The following is a 21,300-nucleotide window of genomic DNA, read 5'->3' as shown; positions in this document are numbered from 1 at the left end:
TTGTAGATCTCGTCGTCCTCTACAAGAAAGGTCTTATGCAATTTTTCCATATATCCAATGGTTTAGAAGTTATTGGCCAAAAACGAAAATTTGTAAGAAATTCAAGGGGTACCCCTTGGAAAATTCTCGGAAAAATCGAAAATTTTTTTTTGTTGTTTATTATTAGCAATGTTCTTCCGACGTCTGATTTCTTTTTAAAAAATACGTTTCTAAAGTGCATAAACTTTTAGGATTGACTGTATAGCCAATAGATCCTTAAGTTCATTTTAGCATTAAATACCAGCCTATGTACAAGTAACTTTGATTGCTTTTTACAGGACGCATTGTAACTCTGGTTTTAATCATACATTATAATTATCTGATTTAAATAAATAAAATAAATAAGATTGATTTAATATGCAATATTAGATTAGATTTTATATACAATCACTATCAATGATCTCAAGTCATTATAAATCTAATAAGATAATAATTGGTAGAATCATACTTATCGTTCTCCTGCATGGTAGTGACGTCGCACCGGGAGCTGGGCTGATTCGGTGTCAAGTTGTAGCAGTAAGGGTAGGCGTAGTAGCCCCAACTGGCCGCCGGCCTGATCCGTTTGGCAGCCTTGAGGGTCTCCTCCATAAAAAGTTTCCCGTACTTCTCGAATCGTCGTTTCGCCTCCTCCTCGACGCTGCGGCTGTCCCAGAACGGATGCTCCCGGCGAACTATCTCTATCGAGAGTTTCTTATACGGCTGGAGGGATGCCCAGTTCTGTCGGAAGATCGGCCGCCAGCTCTCGAAATCGATCACGCCCACGCCGCGAAACGATTTGTCCGGGACCTGATTGATCAAGTGCTCCTTGAACACCTCGAGATGCATCGTGAGATTCCCCTCCTGCGGCACGCCGCCGTTTCTCGTCACCACATCTCCTGAATCATGCTCAAAGTTGTCCAATCTCTGCCTCCCCCACGCAGTACCAACCCTTTCATTCCCGAATTATTTACAACATTCAATAACGACTGTCTGATAATCTATGCTTATTTTATGATAATATTACGTTATCAGAATTTTATTTTTTTTAAGTACCACTCATGAACAGTCCGCTTCACCTTACGGGAATGAAAGGGTTAAGGAACCAGTATGATTTTACCGTTCGGGTCTGTGAGCAACGCCGGGAACATTCCTGGGTCGTAAAGGATCGCGGTTTCATTGCCGCGGAACGCGTCCATCGAGTTCTGCAGTATGCCGTACTTGTCCGATACTTCCTCGAAGTGCAGCCCGTACTTATGGCACATGAACGTGGGCACGTTCCAATAGACGTTGAACTCCCGCTTGTCATCGCTGCTGTTGTTGGGGATGGTTGGCAGAAAACTGGCAAGAGAAACGAGGTTTTAGCCGGGCCAAGGCGAGCGCGGTCAATGACACGCAATTAGATAAGATATTTTCAGTTCTGAACTTGAACGCTTTGTTTCAGGATCTGCGAATTATCTCTATCAATTTCGATCACGAGTTCCTGTTGTTCTCTCGAGTTCAGTTTCAAGTAGGGTTCTTTAGTTGGGACGAAGGAAATGACCGGAAGTATACTGTGCTATCTCCTCCTAATAGGACTAAGTATTCTCGAAGGATCACTGGGGAAGCTGCTGGATGGTATTGCGAAAGTTCTGTCGCGTAAGGGTTGACAATTCCCCGAGGAGCTAGTCGTTCGCGAGGCATGTGGAAAATAAACGAAGCACATGTACCCGAAGAGGAAAGCGTCGATCCGTAGTACGAGCGGTAGCAGCAACAGGAGCAATGCGCGCAGTATCATCTCGCGTAACCATGAATCGGACGAAACGGGTTCATACACCGTCGCTCCGACGACTACGATTGCGTGACGGACTACGCTCCAGAAGGGGGGTTACACCGCGGGATCACCCTCTTATCTCTTCGTTCTACTTATCGATCTATCCTGCGTCAGTCAGGTTTTGCAGGATCAGATGATCTCACGATGACCGCCGGCGACGTTCCCCGTGAATAAAACCGTCGACGACGATGGTACAACAGCGGTGCGACTGAATTCCGCTCGATTTCAGACCCACTATTTATTCCGCATCGTGTGCGCGCCTCGTGTCCCTCGTTCCCCACCTACGTATAGCTCGTCAGCGCTTCGTGCTCGGCTCGCCTGTTATCTGGCTCCGGGTATTGTTCGGCGATTTCTCCGTTTCCGTTTTTTTTTTCTTTCAACCGCTCCTCCCTCCTCTTCTCTCCTTTTCATTCTTCCCATCGCGTGAAAGGAAATCACGCGATTACGGCGATCAATCTTGCTGACAATAAAGGTGCGCGCATCGAGGCCTGCACACCCCTATGGGTCAGCGAGCGAGCAACGCGAAAACGATGCGGTTGCCCGACGCCAAGGATCGTCGACGAGTTGAAGGCCCTCGACGATGGATCGCTGACGGGGTTCCATCATTCGCATTGGGTCACTCGGGAATTCACCTGACAATGCGGTCACGATCGCCCGTATCTCTCATACGACTAGATCTCTTATCTAACGATGATGTTCAGATATCTCATAGATTTTTAATTCACTGATCTATATGCACAATTCGTTGATAAATGAAATAAATTTCTTATCTGCCTTAGAACTGCTACGGTAGCTAAAAATAAAAACAAGCTATTCGTTTCGCTAACCGTGTTATGATATCAAGTAATATAAGGATGCTTCGTATGCGGGTATACCCATATTTCCCCACCCTTAGCCCTGAATCGTCCTTTTTCACGAACTTTTTTTCTAGTTTTGCAACAACGTTACAAAAAGTTATCGGAGAAGGAAAATAAACGCAAAACGTCCGACGAAGGATACGTCCTTATTTCATCGAGATAAGCACTTAATCCGCTAAGTAATTAGAACTTGATTTTGCCTTCGCTTGAAGACGATCGATGTTCTGAAACGAGGATTTGTGTCTCGAGGTAAGGAAGGAGCGTGTCCCTTTAATCTTAACGACCGGATTGATTGCTCGAAACGGGATACGTAGAAGGACGTTGAAAATTGGCCATCGAGGGCCACTTTTTACGCAGTCTGATAATAAAATGATAATGGCCAAGGCGACAACAATAAATTCTAATATTTTCCACTGTTAATCATGCGAATAACGTTGTGGTACAGATAAAAGCTTCAGGGGCTTTCGGTCACCTTCGCGAGTGATTGACGTCACTTAGGTAGAAAATGAAGTATAATTGGTCATTGAACAAACAAACTGAAGTGAATTCATGATCATCTGAAAAGAGGATTCATCATCGATTACTCAACGACTCTAATGGACCAATTAATCGATCTTTCGCCGTATAATCGTATGACTGTCATTAGTTTCCACAGTCGTTATTTACGTGTGCACACGTTAAAGGGAATGCTATCGAACAATGCATTCTAAACCAGACACGCAAGTGCGACACCTCGAGTATAACAGTTATTAACGTTTTTATAAGTGTTTCTTAAGTCGGCGGACGAAATTCGTGCTCGTATCGGAACAACCGTGCGAGAGTCAGCTATTAATCGCTACAGGGCCACCGTTCCGCGTCTTTTATCTTTAAAAGGCCTTGCATGTCGCTAGCGCGTACATTGTGTTAAATATTGATCTGCATCCACTGTAACAGAGGCCTCGATTCGTATTAAGGGCGCAAGCTGAATACACAAAGACACGAAATGAATTGAAGGAACCCGTTAAAATCTGACCTCCTTATATGAACTTACAATTATTAATTAGAACGCCTATACAAAGAGTAGTTGGGAAGGTACGTATTTTAATGAAGCTTAAATTACGTTTGATGTTGCTCCGCGTGTCTGTTAACGACAGTCCTTAAAAACAGGTTTCTGTGCCTTTTTGGTCTCACCGCTATCTAATGGGTCCCAGAAGTGGACCTCCTGTTACGTAACCGCGCGGTTTTAAGGCGCCGGAAAGGTAGGTAGGTGGTGAATCGAGTGATCTACGAGTCGTTAGATCTCTTGCGCGAGCTCTAAACGTGTCACGCGCGATAAGGAGACCGCATTCAAGGCTACAGAAGAGAAAGTGAAATTGACGAGCGCGGTTGGGGACGAAGCCGGATGACAAAAGGGTGTAGAGAAACAGACAAAAGATGTGATTAGTTTCGATCTTATTTTATTTAAACTCTCCTTCCATTCTTGCCTCCTCATACTCCTGCGATCTAATTAATATTAACAAAAAGACGCCGAGGGAAGTTCCGCGTTGAATCAAACAGCGTCCAAAGAATATAGTCGTTTTCTTTTAAAATGCTGAATTTATACCTGCGGGGGAGGAGTCTCACCCGCGTTGTATCCGCAAATTAACATGGAACAGTACGATAATTATCTACATTGCTTGAGTCACGCAGACACGGTATATGTATATATATACACGCGTGTACATATTTTCGATTACAACCTTGAACCGTGAAGATGATCAACAGCGGAGACGGAACAGCCTACTTGGACTCAAGGAAAAATCGATTCCTTCCAATCGTATCGATGCGCCGAAGTCCGTGTTTGCTCTCCTTCCGGTGCATCCCTCGTATTTCCTATTATTCTCACAAATATAATGGTTCCCACATTTCACCCGTTTATTTTTATTTCTCTTTAAGCTTGCACGTGCGAAAAAATTTTCCCTAGACAACGGACGACGCGTTGAGCTAGAATTCTACTGGAGCACCAAACCGATCTTCCCAGGTGTCATGCTGGGACAGCGCCAGTTGTACAAGTAATATTGCAGGTTTCCATCGCCGATGCCGAACTTCAAAGGTACCAGGAACTCTTTGTTGTCCATCAGATCCAGCGCGTTGAACACATCGAAGTCCAACTGAAAACAGCACGTAGACGATGATGTTGTTTCTTTCCGGGAAAACTGGGAAATGAAGCAGTTACTCAAGCCGTGGAACTTACGTTACGAGCTGATATCAACGCATCGGTCATTAATTCGAGCCAAGGCGTTTTAGTGGATACGTTGTAAAAACTGTACGCAGCTCTCAGCGTTTTGTGTGTCTGGTGATGCATTATAGAGCTCGGCAACGTGTAGTAGCTGACCATGTCGGTGATCACACCATCGTTCTCGACTACAAAACTATTAATAATCCCGTTCTGCGGGAGGAACCAATGGCGGAACTCCTCGACCGAGAAGATCGGAGCCAAGTCGAATTTCTCCAAATACTGAAACAGAAACGATTTTAACATACTTTTAATAAAATTAACCGAGGATCATTAATCATTTCCGAACGATCATTACATCGGTCAATATTTTATGAGCCTGGGGTATGTCAGCTTCGACCAGTTTCCTGTACCCAGGCACCTTCGTATTCTCTGGCAGTTTATACAATTTCAATGTTCTCTGCATGGTCATGTTTCGAGACAGATGCGAGAATTTCACTTCGATTAGCTTCTTTGGATTAAGAGAACGATGCCAATACCTGCGGGAACGATTTTGCGATAAAAGCGAATTATTGGCATTATGTTAACGGCGATTTCGTCTACGCACCTGCAGGTAGCTATCGGTTTTGGCAGTACGACACCAGCGGTGTACACAGCTTGAAATATGCCCTGGAGATTGACTCTCCTAGTTATCTCGCGTATCAATACAGGTGCCACTCTTTTCGACCTCAACTTCTTGTGCACGCACAAGAAATTGATTTCCACCATTCTTTGAGAACTAAAATATTCCGTGAATTAGCTGACACATCGTAACTAAAGACGAACGGGAGATTTTTAAAAACCTACTGGTTATAGACGCGCAGAGTGGCTGGAATAGCAGAAATGAAACCGACTAGACGCCCGCTTTTAATAACTCGTACCCCACAGTGCCATTCCTTGCACCATCCCGGGGGTTGTAATGCCCTGAAACCACAATTCTACCTGAAGATCTATCGAAACGAAGCCATTTGAACATCTCTGATCAACGTCGTACCACTTCAAAAAGCTTGGCGGGTAATCAAATCTAAACATAGCGTCGTCATCCTCCACGTAATTCTCGGACAGTAATGTGTACAATTCAGATAAAACTAATGGATCATCGAGATTTAAAGTGTCCCACTGAAAGTCCGCTGGTAACGAATAAGGCTCTGCCCTGATCGACGTCTTATCAGGCTCGATAGGTTCATTTTTTACTATCTTCTCATCTACAGAGGACCATCATAGAATTTAACTGCCGGAAGTCCGATTACCGCTACGAATTATTTACCCATTTTTGGTACTGGCTGTGTACTCCAGAACTGATAAGGCTTTTGCATAGCCTCCTCTTGAGTCTTGGCAGGCTTCTGCTGTATGTTGAACACCTCCATGGCCATTTGTATATCTTTTATAGAGATATTACATGTGCTATGCATCTCGTGCTCATCTCTATGAGCATTGTGGTTGTGATTCTCACTGGCGGAGTGAGCCATCTCGTTTTTCTTCTTACGATGTCTACAAGTATTACCCTAGTATTTATTCACAACAAAAATGGAGAGAAACAACACGCATATATATGCACATACTGCCAATACGTAAAGGAACGAGGAAGAAGAGAAACATGAATACACGCTACTTAGTTTTTATTACGTCTGTAAAATTGACAGGAAAATTAATCGAGGTGACCTAACATACAGTTCAGATTCTCGCATATTAACATGTTCACAACGCTGTACGTTTTCTGATCGACGACCCTGAACTGGTAGGTTACTGTGACGCATAAACACGATTTCAAAATGCTCAGTCGAATGCTCTATTACGACAAAATATAACGGCAACAAATATTTCTTATTATTTTAATATAAAAACGAAACACGAGCATAGATAATTATACAACTGGCGATGAGAAACTGGCTCGGAATCGTACGTGCGTGACACTGCCGGTCATACGGGGAATGTACACAGCGAACGAAATTAGCTTCGAACGAAGGCAGCTTCCAATTACACCGAACTGCGCGACGGACAGTTAACAAGAATAAAACGAAGATTCACTTACCGTTTGGATTTCCCATCCTTTTCGTGAATTTCATTTTTCTTAGCCTCCCGTTCCACCACTTGACTCTTTTCCTCCATTTTAATATAGATTTTGACAACGCGCGTGCGTTGAGGCACTGATGGCCAGCGCTGCCTGGTAGTTCCTGTCGGAACAGTGACCGGGTCACGTGATATACGCCATTGTGGTGTTCGTGACTCCTTCAAAAACGTTTTCCCTGTGACGATGGTTCAGTTAATTTGAGTTTTATCAAGAAACTTCGACAGTTAGAGGTAAATTTTGTTTCACGCAGTTCCCCCGCGGTTCGACCAACGCGAATCGGTAGCGGTTTCTGACCGGGAAAGTAGATTTCCACGCGTTTTCTCAATATACGATTTAGTTTTCTCAATATGCGTCTTGTCCGGGCTGCGTAGGTCGAGCTCGTGCATTTCTTCAAAGCAACTCTTTTGCACTTTACACTGTTAGTCTTTGCATGTAGACGCGTTCAGTTATCGCGAAGTATAAAAGCTGTTAGTATCGCATATTATGGAGAGGGACTTGACATGGTATGATAAATTTTAGGTTCAGAAATTGTTGGCGCAATGGACATTCAAAACGCGGGAAGGGAACGTGGCGTTGATCGTCATGCGGCAAATGCGGCAGTTTCAACCTGGCAATTGCTCCTCTACTCGGCTCCAGTCTTCTCCCTCACGTGAGTAACAATAAAATATTGCAATAGACCTTGCAAAGAATATTATGTAAATATTAAATGATGTACTGAAATAGATGACAGGCTTACAGATAGATTAATTAATCTCTTAAGGACCGAAGTATTTTACAAAAGTCAGTCAACATTTCCCGAACTTTTGCACTATGCATTTAGTAAGTGACCAAGTAGAAATGTGTTAATACGAGTTAAAGAAAATCTGATAGGAAATTAAAATTCAGTTAATACAGCTGTGGTCCTTAGGGGTTAATTTGTATGTAACTAAATATGTGTAATTATAAATTGTTACTTTTAAAACAAGAAGAAATGTAGGCGTTACAAAAAGTGAATTATACTCTTATAATTTAGGGACGAAAATTTTATAAATATGACTACAATCGTATTTATTTGTGCCATTGTTATGCGAACTATGCTTTTATAATTAAAATTTTCTTTATTCTTGAATAGCACGTAGCTATTCTCATTAATGCAATATAGGTTTAACAATGCATGGGTTTCAATCCAAGTGAGACTAGTTTTAGTTTAATATAATATTAAATGAATTCGTTTTATAATTAAGTAACGAAAACCTCAAATTAGTACATAAACTGTGCCTTCATAATTAAAGGACATAATTCTTTAATAGCACATCGCTATTCTTATCAATTTAAAATGTATTTCAATCAAATTGAGATTATTTTCAGTTTCATTAAAGAATGAAATAATTTGGTTTATTATTAAAATAATGAAAATCTGAAATTATTATATGTACTGTGGCTTTAAAATTAAACGAGATCATTCATTAATAGCACATTGCTATTCTTATCAAAGCAAAATGAACTCCAATCAAATTGACATGAGCTTTAGTTTGATTTAATAGTGAAATAATTTATCATTAAAGTAATGGAAATTTGAAATTATTATATGTACTGTGCCTTTATAATTATAGTAGACCATTTATTATTACGATGTCGCTATTCTCATCAATGCAATATAGTTATAATAATGCATAATTGATTTCAATCAAATTGAGCTTACAATTAGTTTTGGTTCGATTCAATACTGGAAGTATTTAGTTTATCATTAAAATAATGAAAACCAGAAACTATTTTATTTGACTACTATATGAATTGTGACATCATAATTAAAGGACATTCATTAATAACACATCATTGTTCTTATCAATGTAAAATGAATTTCAATCAAAGTGAGATTAATTTTAATTTCATTTTGTTTTATCATAAAAATAGTTAAAATATTAAACTGAAAAATTGTTTGGGGTGGGTACAATGGAATGATTTCACAGAGAGTGCCAGTCTGACAATTATAGTCTTCTTTATTTCATTACCAACAGTATTCTTACATCTTCATGCCGAAACAATGTATAATTTCTATATCATAATATATATATTCATTTGTATTTCATTTATTTACGTGTATAATTGTTAATAATCGTAATAGCAGTGAATAGTCTGTAGTAGGCGAGTTTGTTAGGTATGTAAACAGCTTTTAGGTACGAGTAATTCCAGTTTATCGATAATTCAAACCCCGCGCGCCCATCCCGCTCGCGTTTAATTCATGATTTGCATATGTATTTGCTGAGCTGTATGCACACGAGCAGAACTCCGGCCGTTTTGTTCAGTGCCCGGCGTACCTACTACTCCAACTTTTTCCCCTTGAGAAACTCGTTACCGACTGAAAACTGAACGCCCTCACGCTCCTCGCGACAATCGAACGATAAGAGTCGAACGGAAATTGATTTCGGAATGAACCTAATCCCCTTCTTACCTTTCGGTTTCATCTCCTTTTTCTTATTATTATACACTCGGAAAACTCACCGGCTCCGTCTGATAAACTTGGGGGCAAAAAGTTCTCGGTCGTGCTACCGGCATTCGATGAAATGAGTAATTAAGGCGTAGCAATTAAGAGGACGGTAATTATAATTAAATTATTAAAAGAAGAAGGCGGTATGAAGGCGGCACGGGATGGCGGTGTTGCGGAGGAATAATTAAGGATTCCCTTTCATTAGGATAGTTAAAAATTCATTTGAATTTCGGCGATCGAGGATTCTGGTTAATTAAAGTCCCGCGCGCGTTCAACGGCCCAGTGACGGGTTCTCGTTCGGCTTTAAGAAAGATACGGAATTGGTCCAATCATAAGAGTGGTTAAATATTCAGAGGGTCGGTTTCCGCGGCAACTAACAAAGGCGGTATAATCGAATGCAAACACAGAGCCGCGAGCAGGAATTGAACGATAGGAATAGCCTTTCCGTCACTTTGTCTATCGGATGAAAATGTACGGTGGCGTACGGGGAATTCGCTCGCTACTGGTTCACTTAACAAGTGCCTTGAGGATAACGATCGATCGTTGTTCCAGCAGGTACTGAAATTCTGAATGAATCAGCAGGGAGCAGAGAACGTTTCATTTCTCTTTTCGCATCTCTCTTTCCATCGGAGGAATCCAAATGAAATTCCGCGTGTCGAATCCGAGGCTTTTCGTGGAACAATACGGGGTTTTTGTTGTTTCTGCATCCCCATTTCCCATCGCTCTCGTCGTCCTTTATCTATATCGACGTCCGCCCGGAAAACGTGGAACAATATTAGCATTGACGTGCTCGATCGAAACAAATGAATCGCCTTTAGAAAATTAGTGGCATGGAAGGTATACGATTTTCGTCTGTGTTTCGTCTCTTTTGGCACCAGAGCTCCGTTTAAATCCCTATCGAGCTCTTTACACCTTTCTCCTTTTTCGTGTGTTCGTGTGTTTCCTTTATTTTCTGTTTTTTTTTTTTTCGTTTTCTTTTTTCTTGCTTCGTTTTCTAACAAGGCATGGCAACTACGCTACTACGAGAAGAGAACAATTCCTTTTTCCATCACTGAGAGCCATTGAAACGGACCCTCGGTTAACTATACGCACTTCAGACAGCACAGGACTTATTGCGCCCGGAATATACCGGACGATGACTCCCCGGCCCTCCTCCGTTCCCGCGGGAGTCGAGTTCTTATTCCTCTGTTAACGAACGGGAAGATGAGAAGGTTCCTAAATTCGCTACCTTACGCCGATCTAAGAGAGATACACGTTCGCGTAATAATGCACGATTCGCAATTTATCTCCGTGGATAGACAGTGAGAGGGGTTATTATACGTAGGGCACAAATTTTTCGAAAAAGTTTCCTCGCAGAGGAGTGCGCGCGTAGATATGTTCGCACCTGATACACGAAAAGTATGTATAGACAACGGTGATTCGCCATCAGTCGAAGATATACGAGCTGGATTAGTCGTTAGTTCGATAGGAAATAGTCGAGTGTCGGGCTGAGAGGATCAAGCTTGAACCGGTGAACGTGCTCCTCGAGGAAGCGGCGATTTACGCGCGTGTCAATGCGGATTTATGGAAACAAGGTGAAAAAAGTTGGCTTCTCAAAGTAACGTAACGAGTTTTATACGCGTAAAAAGGTGCTCGCCTCCCGGGACGTTTTTATCGGCCCGCCTCCGCTCCTACTCCGTGGCCCGCTTCGGAGGATCGTTAATCCCGTGCTGCCTGGTGTCTTCTAACTAGACTCCTTCCGCGTTGCTGGTTCCTCAGCAATGATATGCATAGAAGAGCGAGGCCATCAGCCAGAGAGCACCGCCGCCGTAAATCCGCCGATCGCTCCCCGCCCCGTTGTTCCTGCCGGGTCGTTTGCGTTTCGACTTCGACTTGGCCCGTCGTTTACGGGAGAATATCGCGTTCGTCGCGTTCGTCGGCGACTCGATGTTGCAGTAGCTCAGGTCGCAGCAGCTGATGCAGACCTGGAACGAAATAACCGAATTTATTTCACCCGGTGAATCTTCCTCCCCCTCGGTCTCTCCTCCGAAAACGCGTGATCGATCGATGGAGGGTAGGAGAGAGAGAGAGGGGGAGAGGAGTCAGGTCCAGGTATTTGGAAAAATTCGCTATTTCGCACCTGCTGCGTGTCCACCGGGATGCAGCCGACCGACGCGGGACCACATTCCGCGCTGCTCGCACAGCTCTTACTCACCTGTGAAACAGAGGAATGAGGGACGCGGGTTTTCTTTTTGTCTCTCGTGGACCGTCGATGCTCGCGCATACACGAGCTCGCTCGCGCGTTCGTTCTCAATCTTTCACAATACGCTGGCTCCTTTCTTTTCCACAGATTGTCTGACTGGGATATCGATTCCCAGTCGTTAGGAGCTCTTCTGAGCCCACGTTCTCTGTTTCCATCCCCGGTTTTTAATACGTCCCATATATTTCTGACAATATACGGCTCTGTTATCTGAATGCAACAATAGTCAACCTGGTTCTGGTAAAATAGTTTTCGCGTCTGGAGAAAAGACGCGTTTCTCCGTCTGTAAATGGACGTTCGTCGACGTGATTGATATGCACTCAGGAGTTTGTTTAAAGGAGAACGACGCGCGGGCGAGCTCTATTCGTCATCTGCCGATTCTCCCAGGATCGCGTACGGTAACCGAGCGTTAATTAACTGATCAGCGACGGTCTAATTGATTCGGGTATTCATAATTGAAAGAGTTCTGCAAAGTGCTTAGTCGATGGTGCTCTTAAGGGAAGCTCTCGGGCGCATCTTCCGGGCCGTGAATACACTTCCCGCAAGTTTGTCCATTAACAAACGCCGAGATCGATAACGCGTAGGGTAGTACCTATTAGCGGTATAATTTAGGATGCTGCCGCGTCGGTTGCGTGCCGTGCGGTATCAGCTCGTGAACTTTTATCGCGGCGATGATACGATTAGATCGATGGAACGGGGATGCTTTAAAGAAAGGCGAGGAGCACAAATTCCCTTCTCGTCGTCCCGCCAATTTAGTCTTCTTCGGTGGAAAATTACATCCATTATGCAAACTCGTGTTCCCATTGGAACTGCGGAACGAAACGAGAACAGGAATTCGCGTGTTAGTTTGTTGCCCGTGCGCGCCGACGGAACCGTGCTCGCTTCCCGGTTGCGTATAATATTTCTTGGCAACGACAGAGTTAATCGTGTCACGGGTCGAACGGAAGAAACAGGGAGAAATTTGCTTGCCAAGACGCTATTCCCTCGGCTGTCTAAAATGTGCAGCGATCTGCAGAAGTCCCGGTCGCCCGCCGGACACGGTGTGTCTATCGCCCATTCGTTGCACATCTGTGAACAAGAGAAAAATCGAATCAAACGCCGAAGAGAGCTCGATTAGCCTTTAGTCTATAACTCGTGTCGTCGGATTGATCATAAAAGAAGTTGGGGGATTATCAAATAAAATTCTATGGAGTAAACGTAAACGACTGTATATATACTAATGCGCTGGGAAAAGGACTACGTATAGAATTAAGTGAATGGAAGAGGAGAATTTCTGGGACAGGGAGGTACCAGCCATCGATTCACTAGAGTCAACGATTTTCAATACAGATTTCCAGCAAGAAGTTCTATTTGGACGTGCTTAGAATTGATCCGAGTCGACTCCAGCCAAGGGCTGGAGGTTCTCTGTTCTTACCGGGGCGAGGAAGGAATCGGCAACCGGACCGATATTGGCAATTCCTCTTGGAAGCGACGACTCGGGGAGGGCGGGAAGGCCTGGTAGGTGTGGGAAACGGAAGTCCGGAAGGAGCAAACGGAGCGGAAGCCGGTAGTTTGAAAATAAGTAAAAGATCGATGAGGGAAAACGATCTATCTCCTTGGGGCATGGGCGGACGAAACTGCGGGCTGGACCTGGCACGATACAGGCATTACACGGACTCTTAAGTGGAGCGTTTAATGGACTCGTCGATACCTGGTTATCGCTGACGTTGACGCAAGTGTAGCACGTTAGACCTGCAACAACAGAGGGTTGCGCGGTGGAGTGAGTAATAGCGTTTGAGCGGAGAGACACCGCCCACACCGGTGCGGCGAGAGACCTCCTGGTTCAAGTAGCGAGACAAAGGGCGGAGAGTTGCAACAATTAAATACGCTTAGGTGTTCGTTCGATATAATTCTGTCGCCGGCGTCCTCGTTGTCGTTGCGATACATTTAACGCCACGCGGCAAATGGATTGTCCCGTCGAATGAAACTCATAACGGTGACAAAAGCGTCTTTCCTTGAAATGCATCGTTAACCGAGGGAGGGACAGAGAGTGCACGAAGCGCCGGCATTTCCTATACCGCCGGTCCGGCACAGTAATTAATACTTTTCATCCGTTCGAATTAAACCGGTCGGAATAACCAACAGTTTGCTAACAGTTAAAAGTTTCGAGACAGTTAAATGGAATCTCGATGAGACAGGCAACAGCCCGGAAGGGATGTAATGGAATTTGGAAAAACGTACTGCAATTCCTTGCTACGGTTCAGGTTCTACGAGATCTTAAACAGAAACAATCCCAATTCAGTTATTAGATATTGTATTAATGGAAGAGTGTACAAAATTTTAGGAATTTTTTGAGATTATTAAATTATTTCTTCAGTTCTTAGCAAAAGGTTAATTTACAAATAAATATAGAATTTGGAATATTATATAATACAGTTTTAAGAATATCTTTAAGTTGAAATAATATCCAAGATATTATTTAAGATACAGAATAGAAAATGAGTAAATGTAAAAAAGTATTGGAAATAATTTTATAAACTTTACTTCTCTGTTATTATCATTTTCCCCGAAAGTTCATCGAACAAATATTGGACGTAGATTCTTATCACACTTCTTGAACATTTGACAGGGACAGTTAAATAGCTCGTACAACTTTAAGTGCCTCCCTGCGATGAAATTAATTTTATGCGATAAACAGATCGTTTGCGATAATAGAACGATTGCTTGGAAGCTATTAAAAGGTGGTGTGCGTATACATACTTGTTCGTTAGAACCATTTTCTATCTCGGCAATGGCTAATGGAATACAAACTTTCTCGCCGGAACCGATGGTGGGGGAGATCGTAAAAAAGTTACCGGGATTAATCCATTACGAGCCAAATTTGCCAAAGTAAAACTCGCCTGAGACTTTTTATTCAAATTCATATCTATCACGAATTATTGCCAAGCTCTGAATCTGTTTTATTCAATTCGTTAAACGACGAGACATCCATTTTTATTAATCCGTTGATTAACAACCGGATGATATACGGATCGGGAATTCCTAAATTGCCATGAGGGTCGCATTTTTCTACTTGGAACCGTGTTTAATATCGTCGGCGTTTTTTAAGAAGCTTGGCAGCGACGCGGTCGACGATATTTCAGCGCAATATGTTACAGGCCGAGGTGTATAGCTCGGGAAAATGATTTGTGGGATAGTTTGGCGGGTGGGAGGTAGGGCAAAGTGGCCCGTGAGATCCGTAAGCGGGTAGGAAAGCCAGGAAGTAGGATTAGTGGAACTCGATTGCAGGATTCGAGTGGGCCTGGATAAGCTCGAGTTAGTCGAGCAAATCATAGATCTGTTTGCCGTCTCGTTTCTGCGCCTCTCTCTCTCTCTCTCTCTCCCTGGTTCTTTCTCCACCCTTTTCTCTTCACTTATTTTCAACGGCTGTTTCGACGCCGATACCCACGGTAGATGTCTTCCTCCTCGGCGGTGACTCCCTTCAAGCCGTCCTTCTGTCCCTTGGTCTCTTCCTTTCCGTTTCCGTTTCCGGAGATGACGTTTCTGCCGCAAGTTTCCGCAGCCAGGAGCAGCCCGACCATCACCCACGTGATCATTCCTCACATCTCTGGAATGACAGAAATTGGGGCTGCGTGTTACGTAATCGAACCGCAGAAATTCTCTTTGCGTGCGACCGACACGCACCGCATCGGGACCGGGACAGCGTCGAGGCGTGCCGCCGAAATTTCGAATCGTCAATTTTCAACGAGGCCGTTAATTCGCGACGCGTGGCATGCAGGCAGCGACTGGGAAACAAAAAAAAAAAAATGGTGGACCGGACACCATGCATCAAAGGATTATCCTGACGTCCGATAAATTACTCTTATCACGCTCGGGTACATGACCTATCGCAGCTCCTATCGGATACGATGATACAAAACGGGGCGGATCGACGACGATTAAAAAGTGGCTAGAAATAGTTCGGATCGACTCCAGAGCGACACGTTCGTATACTCTTCATCGTGTTCAGGACGTCGCGTGTCCATCGATCATAAGTTACTTTCTTAAGAATGAATCTCGGATGACTTATCGCGGTTCGTTCGTATCCATCACTAAGCAGCGGAGTCCAGCTTTTCTTGAAATAGATTTCATTATTATTATTAGAATGGAAGCCTGTCGCAGAGGCTTGAAGGATTGAACACGGGCAAGGAAAAATAGTTCCCTCCGGGCGAGTTGTTCTAACGGTGATATCGGGAATTCAATTTGCGCCGGTTGATCGAAGGATTTATCGTCTTGTACGAATGAAAATGGCTTACGAAGAACGTAGAGTGGAAGACGTCGTGGAAGACGAGGAGCAGAGGGTTGGTCTTTCATCAGGGAAACCACGCGGAGTCAGGATACGACAGAATTCAAATCCGGATCAGGAATTACAGTGGAGAGGGTCCAGGGGGAGCGAGACGGGGTCCGCCTCTAGTTTAAATCCTCATAGAACACGAAGACCGCAACGACCGGACTTCGCTAAGCCACGTTTGACTAGCTGCGTCTACAGATGTTCCGCTCTTCCCCTGATTATCCGGTATCGTTCCCTCCCCTTTAATACACCGCGTTACCGTCGCGGCTGGAAAATCAATCAAAAATTTCCGGCACACGACTCGCGCCGTATCGTTTTTCACGAACGTGTGAGTTTTAAAACAACGCGTCTCTGTAGAGAAACTTTAGTCACAATCATTGCTCGTATACGTAATGTGCAAAAAGGTTTTTAATTAATCGATCGATGAGAAGTATCGAACCGCATAAATTCATGGAACGTGAAATGAGAATTGGATCGGGGATTGGGTTCTCCCGTCGACAGTCTTCGTCGAATATTTTCGAATTTTGTTAAGATCCGGTCGGACGCGATGCTCGTTGGAATTTACGGAAATTGCTCGGTGTAATAGCGGCGAGGACCTAGATTGAACGAGAATGCTTCGTTATCGGTATCGCGTATCTCGTTTCTAATTATTGCGGCGTTGCTCGCCGTCCAAAAATTGTCGGGCTTAACGGCGACGCGACTGGCCTACATCCCGACGGTTCGATCCGAATGGCGAAATAAAGGAAATTAGATCAATAACAAGCGTCGCTGACAGTGCAACTCGTAGGCCAGATTGTGAGTCGAAGCGTGGAACAGAATAATCGTATCGATTAAAACGGTGGTGGAGGGATACATGGTCAGTAGAAACTGGCCGGCCTGTTCCACTTAATCAATGGTATACAGATCCGTGAGTATACGTGTGGTGACACGGTGCTGGTACGCTCGGCGCAATTCTGTTCTTTGATACGATACACGTCAATCAGTGGACTGATAAGCGTAATCCTTTCAATACACTTCTGTTAAGCGATTGTTAATCGCACGGCTCCTTCCGCCGAAATCAGTGTATCATTCGATGTACGTAAGGCAAAGGGTACAGTATAGTGGGATCATACATGTATTGAAGGCAATCGATAGCCAACATTTCCAGGTGGGTTCTCTTTCGGGTGGATCACCGTTAACGCGATTATTTCGCCTGGCGCTAACTTAGCTATACTGTAGCGCATGGAAGAAAATCGCGACCACTCGAACATTGGCTCGCTTTATCGGCAGATCGGTTGCCAGGACTAACTTTAATCTCTTTTGGGGGTGACGGATGGTAATAGCCATTACCGCAGTCTTCGTACATTTCTTACTTTGTCCTCGAGCTCATCCTCGCCTCTATATCCCAGCTCTTACTATCCATTCGCCTAAGTGTTCTTCATACGAAACTATCGTCGGTCGTTCATGCGGTTCTAACGCGGTACGACCAATTAATTCGAAGACTAAATGAATGTATAGTATAGGCGATACGGAGTTTGACCACGTTCAAAGGGGGATTGGGACCGATCCACCGGAGCTGGGTTTAAATTCTAGTCGAACATGCCGTCCACGGGCGAATCAGCCGCGAGTAAACTGATCCACTCGACCGTCGGACATGTCAATCGATGGGTATCCCAGTTCCGAGCCAGCCATGTGTACCAGTTCTTCGGGGGGTGTAGATCAAGGTTCAATTCTACGGTTCGGTTGCCCTATCAGTTGCCAGCCTCTCCCCTGTCCTGCCCACCGTACGTGGGCTGTTCCCGACGAGTCGAGGACGTTCAACCCTTTTTACCGGACAGATAAGGTTTCATCCGCCTCGAGATGTGTCGCTCGAATTTGTCGCGACATACCCAGGAAGTAGTCCTGACACGGTTCTTAATCGTCCTACACTGATTCGATCGAAGTCGACCAGAGTATGAGATTACGTTACCAGTTTCCATGTCGACAAACTTCGGCAGATCGCTGTCGAGCATGCTCGAGTAATATTTCACGCGAGTTGGTGAAGCTTCGTCTTGGGTCGTCCGTTGGAAAGTGAAGATTTGTCGCGATATCCGGGGAAGTAGCCGCCGGGTTGTGGTAGTTAATCGACGTAATTAAACAAGAGGGCAAGATGCCCGGCGCGGGGATCGAACCCGCTAAAAGGAAAGTTGGCTCGACGGTCCTCGGGCGGACGTAAACTTTTACGACGGTGTTTCGCAATAAAACCGACCGGACTTCGACCCCGCGGAATTAGATCGTTCCCATTTTATGGTAGTTTGGATTAGAGGAACATCGTGCGTTTAACAGTTTACCGACGCGGCGCAGTAATAGAAATAATGCGGGGAGGGGATGGGGTGGTAGAATGTCTTTTAATAAATCACAACCGCTGTTTACCGTCGTTGTCCGCGCTCATTCGCCTCGACCAGTTTCTCGTGATTGTCCCGCGTTCCCAACGACCGTTTAAATAAATTCATTTCGCCGTACGAAACGCACGACGTCGATTTAATTCCGATTTACACGTCCCCTTTTTCTTTTATGACTTTCATCCGGTGAATAATGCTGAAGGGGCTCGGCGGTTTTTACGGCAAAGCCGACTTTGAAATAGTTCGGGGTTAGAGATAAAATTATTCGGTACGGGGGAGGGGGAAGTACGATGAAATTAATTTCGCGCAATCAATAGCGCTTACATCGTATTCCTAGAACGATCCGGTTTTTCCCATTTTTCTTTTGCAACCACCCCCCGCCCTCTCCCCGTCATCCTCTCCTTTTGTTCATAACGATGAACGCTCTTTGTTCTTATACCCCTCCCGCGGCCCACCGCCGCCTCTGACCGCGTGAATTAAAAAGAACTTTTTATTTCTGTCCCTCGGTGGGGAATTCCGTTCCTGAATTAGGTTGCTCTTTCCGTTCCGGTCTATAACTAGAGGGGCCGATTCCAGAACTCCCATGAGCAAACACTGGCTCCACGCGGTTATTACTAGCCGAAGGTCATCGATCAAATCTCAATTTATAGGCTGTCACTCCAGTCGAGGGTATGAAATTCAACTCGCACGGAATCGATACCGTCGGGCATCGGGGTTGAAATTTTGCCGAAATTTGCCGTCCGATTCGAGGTAAATATTGAAATGTCTGTCGCAATTAAACTCGTTTCCACGCGGCAGCGTGCGCCGATCGCGATAACGCCTGCAAACAATACCTACCTTTCACCGGTTCTTAATATCGAACCGACGGCATCGATCACGGATTCAATCGTCGTTACATGCATCGGGGCTCGATCGATTTCACGTGTTTATCTCACTTATCTTCTATTGTATATCGGACAGCGGATTGGCATCGGTGGCTCGTTACGAAAACGGGCCCGATTGAAATTAACTGCGGCCGCAAGGCGTCGGTATGGCTTGAAATGATCTGCCAATCACCGACTGGAGTGTCAATAATTAAGAGGCTCATTTCAGATATCCAGTTTCGTTTATCGTATCGGCACGCCGTTTGGTATACATTTTCCTGGCACACATCGATATTTCATTAATATATATTTGCGGTCTTACCCGCCTCTCTCATATTTTGTGAGAGATGGGGCACTGAAGCACCTCACATACATGCCAGTCTAGTAACTATGTTATTACGTACGTTATCGTTTTCGGAACCAAGAGTTTACCCCCGAATCTCGTTACTCCGGTACGGTAACTGTGGTAGATAATAACGAATAAACACAAACGGATGAAACCTTCGATGTTGGAAGCGAAAAAATAGCATCTTAAAAATGTTGTTTGATTCATTTTCATCTGACTTTTGGTTACAGAGATATTATCGTGTAAATGTATAAAAATAGAAGAATTATAATTGTTTATATCAATGAAAAACAATATTGAAATTAGGATTGGATTTTGATAGTAGGCAAGCCTTTCCTTTACTGGTTATTTGTTCTTTGCTTTTCAGTACTTTATTTTAAATTACCCTATATTATTAATAATCTCTCGAGTTATATGCATTCGCGTTGTCGTAAAAAGTGGACGCTGAACATCGCACCACTCAGCGCTCAAAGGATTAAGCAAATAACTGGGTCACTATGTTTATAAACTATACCAAACATTACGTTTAAATTTTGGAAGCTTATAACAACGGAACGAATTGAGATATTGGGACGAATCAAAAGCGATTTTTTTGTCTTGATGTCATCTATACAATTAAAATACCTTGTCTCTTAAAAACAATTTCAATAAAATAGTTAGTAGATGAAAATTGGGTGTTATTTTGGAAAACCTTAATGACAAAAGAATCAGTACATAGCATAAGACTGTCACAAGCAAACTTTTAATTAAATTAAAAATTTCGTTCTTTATTTCATTTTCCATCATAGTAAGTGTTAGGATCAGTTACGACTAAACTAATTAAACAGTTTATAATAATAAATTTTCATATTTTATTAGCCTCTGATAATTATCTTCTGAAATACCATAGCCAATAAATCCATCACCCTGATCCGGGTGATACAACCCATTGAAAATTTTATGCGCCACCTGAATTTTGGTGACATGGCAATCAAAGTGTTAAAGAGTCAAATATAATGTGATAACATCAAGGATATAAGCGGTATGAAATACTCATTAATTTTTTAATCGATATTTCGGCTTTCCGCCGGTCTAAACGTCTAATCTACTAACAATGTTGTGTGATGATATTTGAAGTTTGCCAAAAGAACGCTTAATAGACCTCAATAAAGATTGTTGCAGCTATTTAAAGTATTGCCATTGTCATTAGTACACATTCATTATGTAGTGTCCTCTTTTATTTGTATTTTTGTTTTTAATAATATATATTCTTAAATATGGGAACGTACAAAAATAAGAAAATCCTTATATTTCTTAGGATATGTAGACCACATGGCCACGCAGGCACTCGGGGTCACGTTGTCTTGTGTTATGTACAGCATAGGACAATGATTCCTAGCCAGTTAATTTCCCCTAGGAGGACAGGATTCAAAAAGAATAATAAGTCCTCTTTTTCAATGTTCAATCTAGCTTCGATGCTGCTGGTTTTTTATATTATATTGACATTTCAAAGTGAGAACAAATGAAATATTCGAGATACGAGAAAATTGTATATGAACTTTTTGCAAGTAACAACAGCATTTTATGAAATTTTGAGAAAAATGAAATTTTTATTTTTCCGAGATTTTGTCAAAGGGTACCCTTTAGATATTGCGAAATTTTCGTTTATTGCCAATAACTGCTTTCCGGTTGCTGCTAGCGAAAAATATTTCAAACGAAAATTATAGGCACCGTCGAAACCTGCAAGT

The 21,300-nt window shown here is 43.4% G+C and overlaps 3 protein-coding genes across 5 annotated transcripts in view; all 3 read right to left on the bottom strand.

Moving 5' to 3' along the window:
• The window catches only part of LOC108623515 (hyaluronidase), a 4,029-nt gene extending 1,978 nt beyond the window's left edge, over positions 1–2,051 (bottom strand). Inside the window, exons 1-3 of the mRNA XM_026812364.1 lie at positions 1,725–2,051; positions 1,136–1,356; positions 488–914 (exon numbers count right to left, since the gene is read on the bottom strand). Of these exons, the coding sequence (XP_026668165.1) occupies positions 488–914; positions 1,136–1,356; positions 1,725–1,792 (716 nt within the window). The 5' untranslated portion in view covers positions 1,793–2,051. The remainder of the gene's footprint in view (positions 1–487; positions 915–1,135; positions 1,357–1,724) is intronic.
• A 2,053-nt stretch (positions 2,052–4,104) lies between these two features.
• Nmt (N-myristoyl transferase) lies at positions 4,105–7,058 on the bottom strand. 2 transcript variants are annotated; one of them, XM_018022073.2, is made up of 8 exons: positions 6,951–7,058; positions 6,186–6,409; positions 5,913–6,123; positions 5,726–5,842; positions 5,487–5,657; positions 5,238–5,418; positions 4,898–5,161; positions 4,105–4,814 (listed from the first exon to the last, which is right to left on the bottom strand). In XM_018022073.2, the coding sequence occupies exons 1-8, from the start codon at positions 7,025–7,027 to the stop codon at positions 4,656–4,658; spliced, it is 1,404 nt and encodes a 467-aa protein (XP_017877562.1). In that variant the 5' UTR covers positions 7,028–7,058; the 3' UTR covers positions 4,105–4,655. The 2 variants fall into 2 exon arrangements, with proteins under 2 accessions (XP_017877562.1, XP_026668169.1); XM_026812368.1 differs by having other exon boundaries at positions 6,186–6,423; positions 6,951–7,010.
• Positions 7,059–8,942: 1,884 nt separating this feature from the next.
• Positions 8,943–21,300, bottom strand: part of LOC108623522 (uncharacterized) — a 75,208-nt gene continuing 62,850 nt past the window's right edge. For both annotated transcript variants that reach the window (XM_026812363.1, XM_018022082.2), the window contains 5 exons: positions 15,123–15,281; positions 13,386–13,426; positions 12,665–12,763; positions 11,576–11,650; positions 8,943–11,420 (listed from right to left, as the gene is read on the bottom strand). In XM_026812363.1, coding sequence (XP_026668164.1) covers positions 11,211–11,420; positions 11,576–11,650; positions 12,665–12,763; positions 13,386–13,426; positions 15,123–15,270 — 573 coding nt within the window. In that variant the 5' untranslated portion in view covers positions 15,271–15,281 and the 3' untranslated portion in view covers positions 8,943–11,210. The remainder of the gene's footprint in view (positions 11,421–11,575; positions 11,651–12,664; positions 12,764–13,385; positions 13,427–15,122; positions 15,282–21,300) is intronic.

This window comes from Ceratina calcarata, unplaced genomic scaffold, assembly GCF_001652005.2.
Source record: "Ceratina calcarata isolate Rehan_Ccalc_2016 unplaced genomic scaffold, ASM165200v1 scaffold272, whole genome shotgun sequence".
Classification (NCBI taxonomy): Eukaryota; Metazoa; Arthropoda; class Insecta; order Hymenoptera; family Apidae; genus Ceratina; species Ceratina calcarata.
The sequence above is the reverse complement of the archived record's forward strand: the minus strand, read 5'-3'. Positions and strand labels throughout refer to the sequence as shown.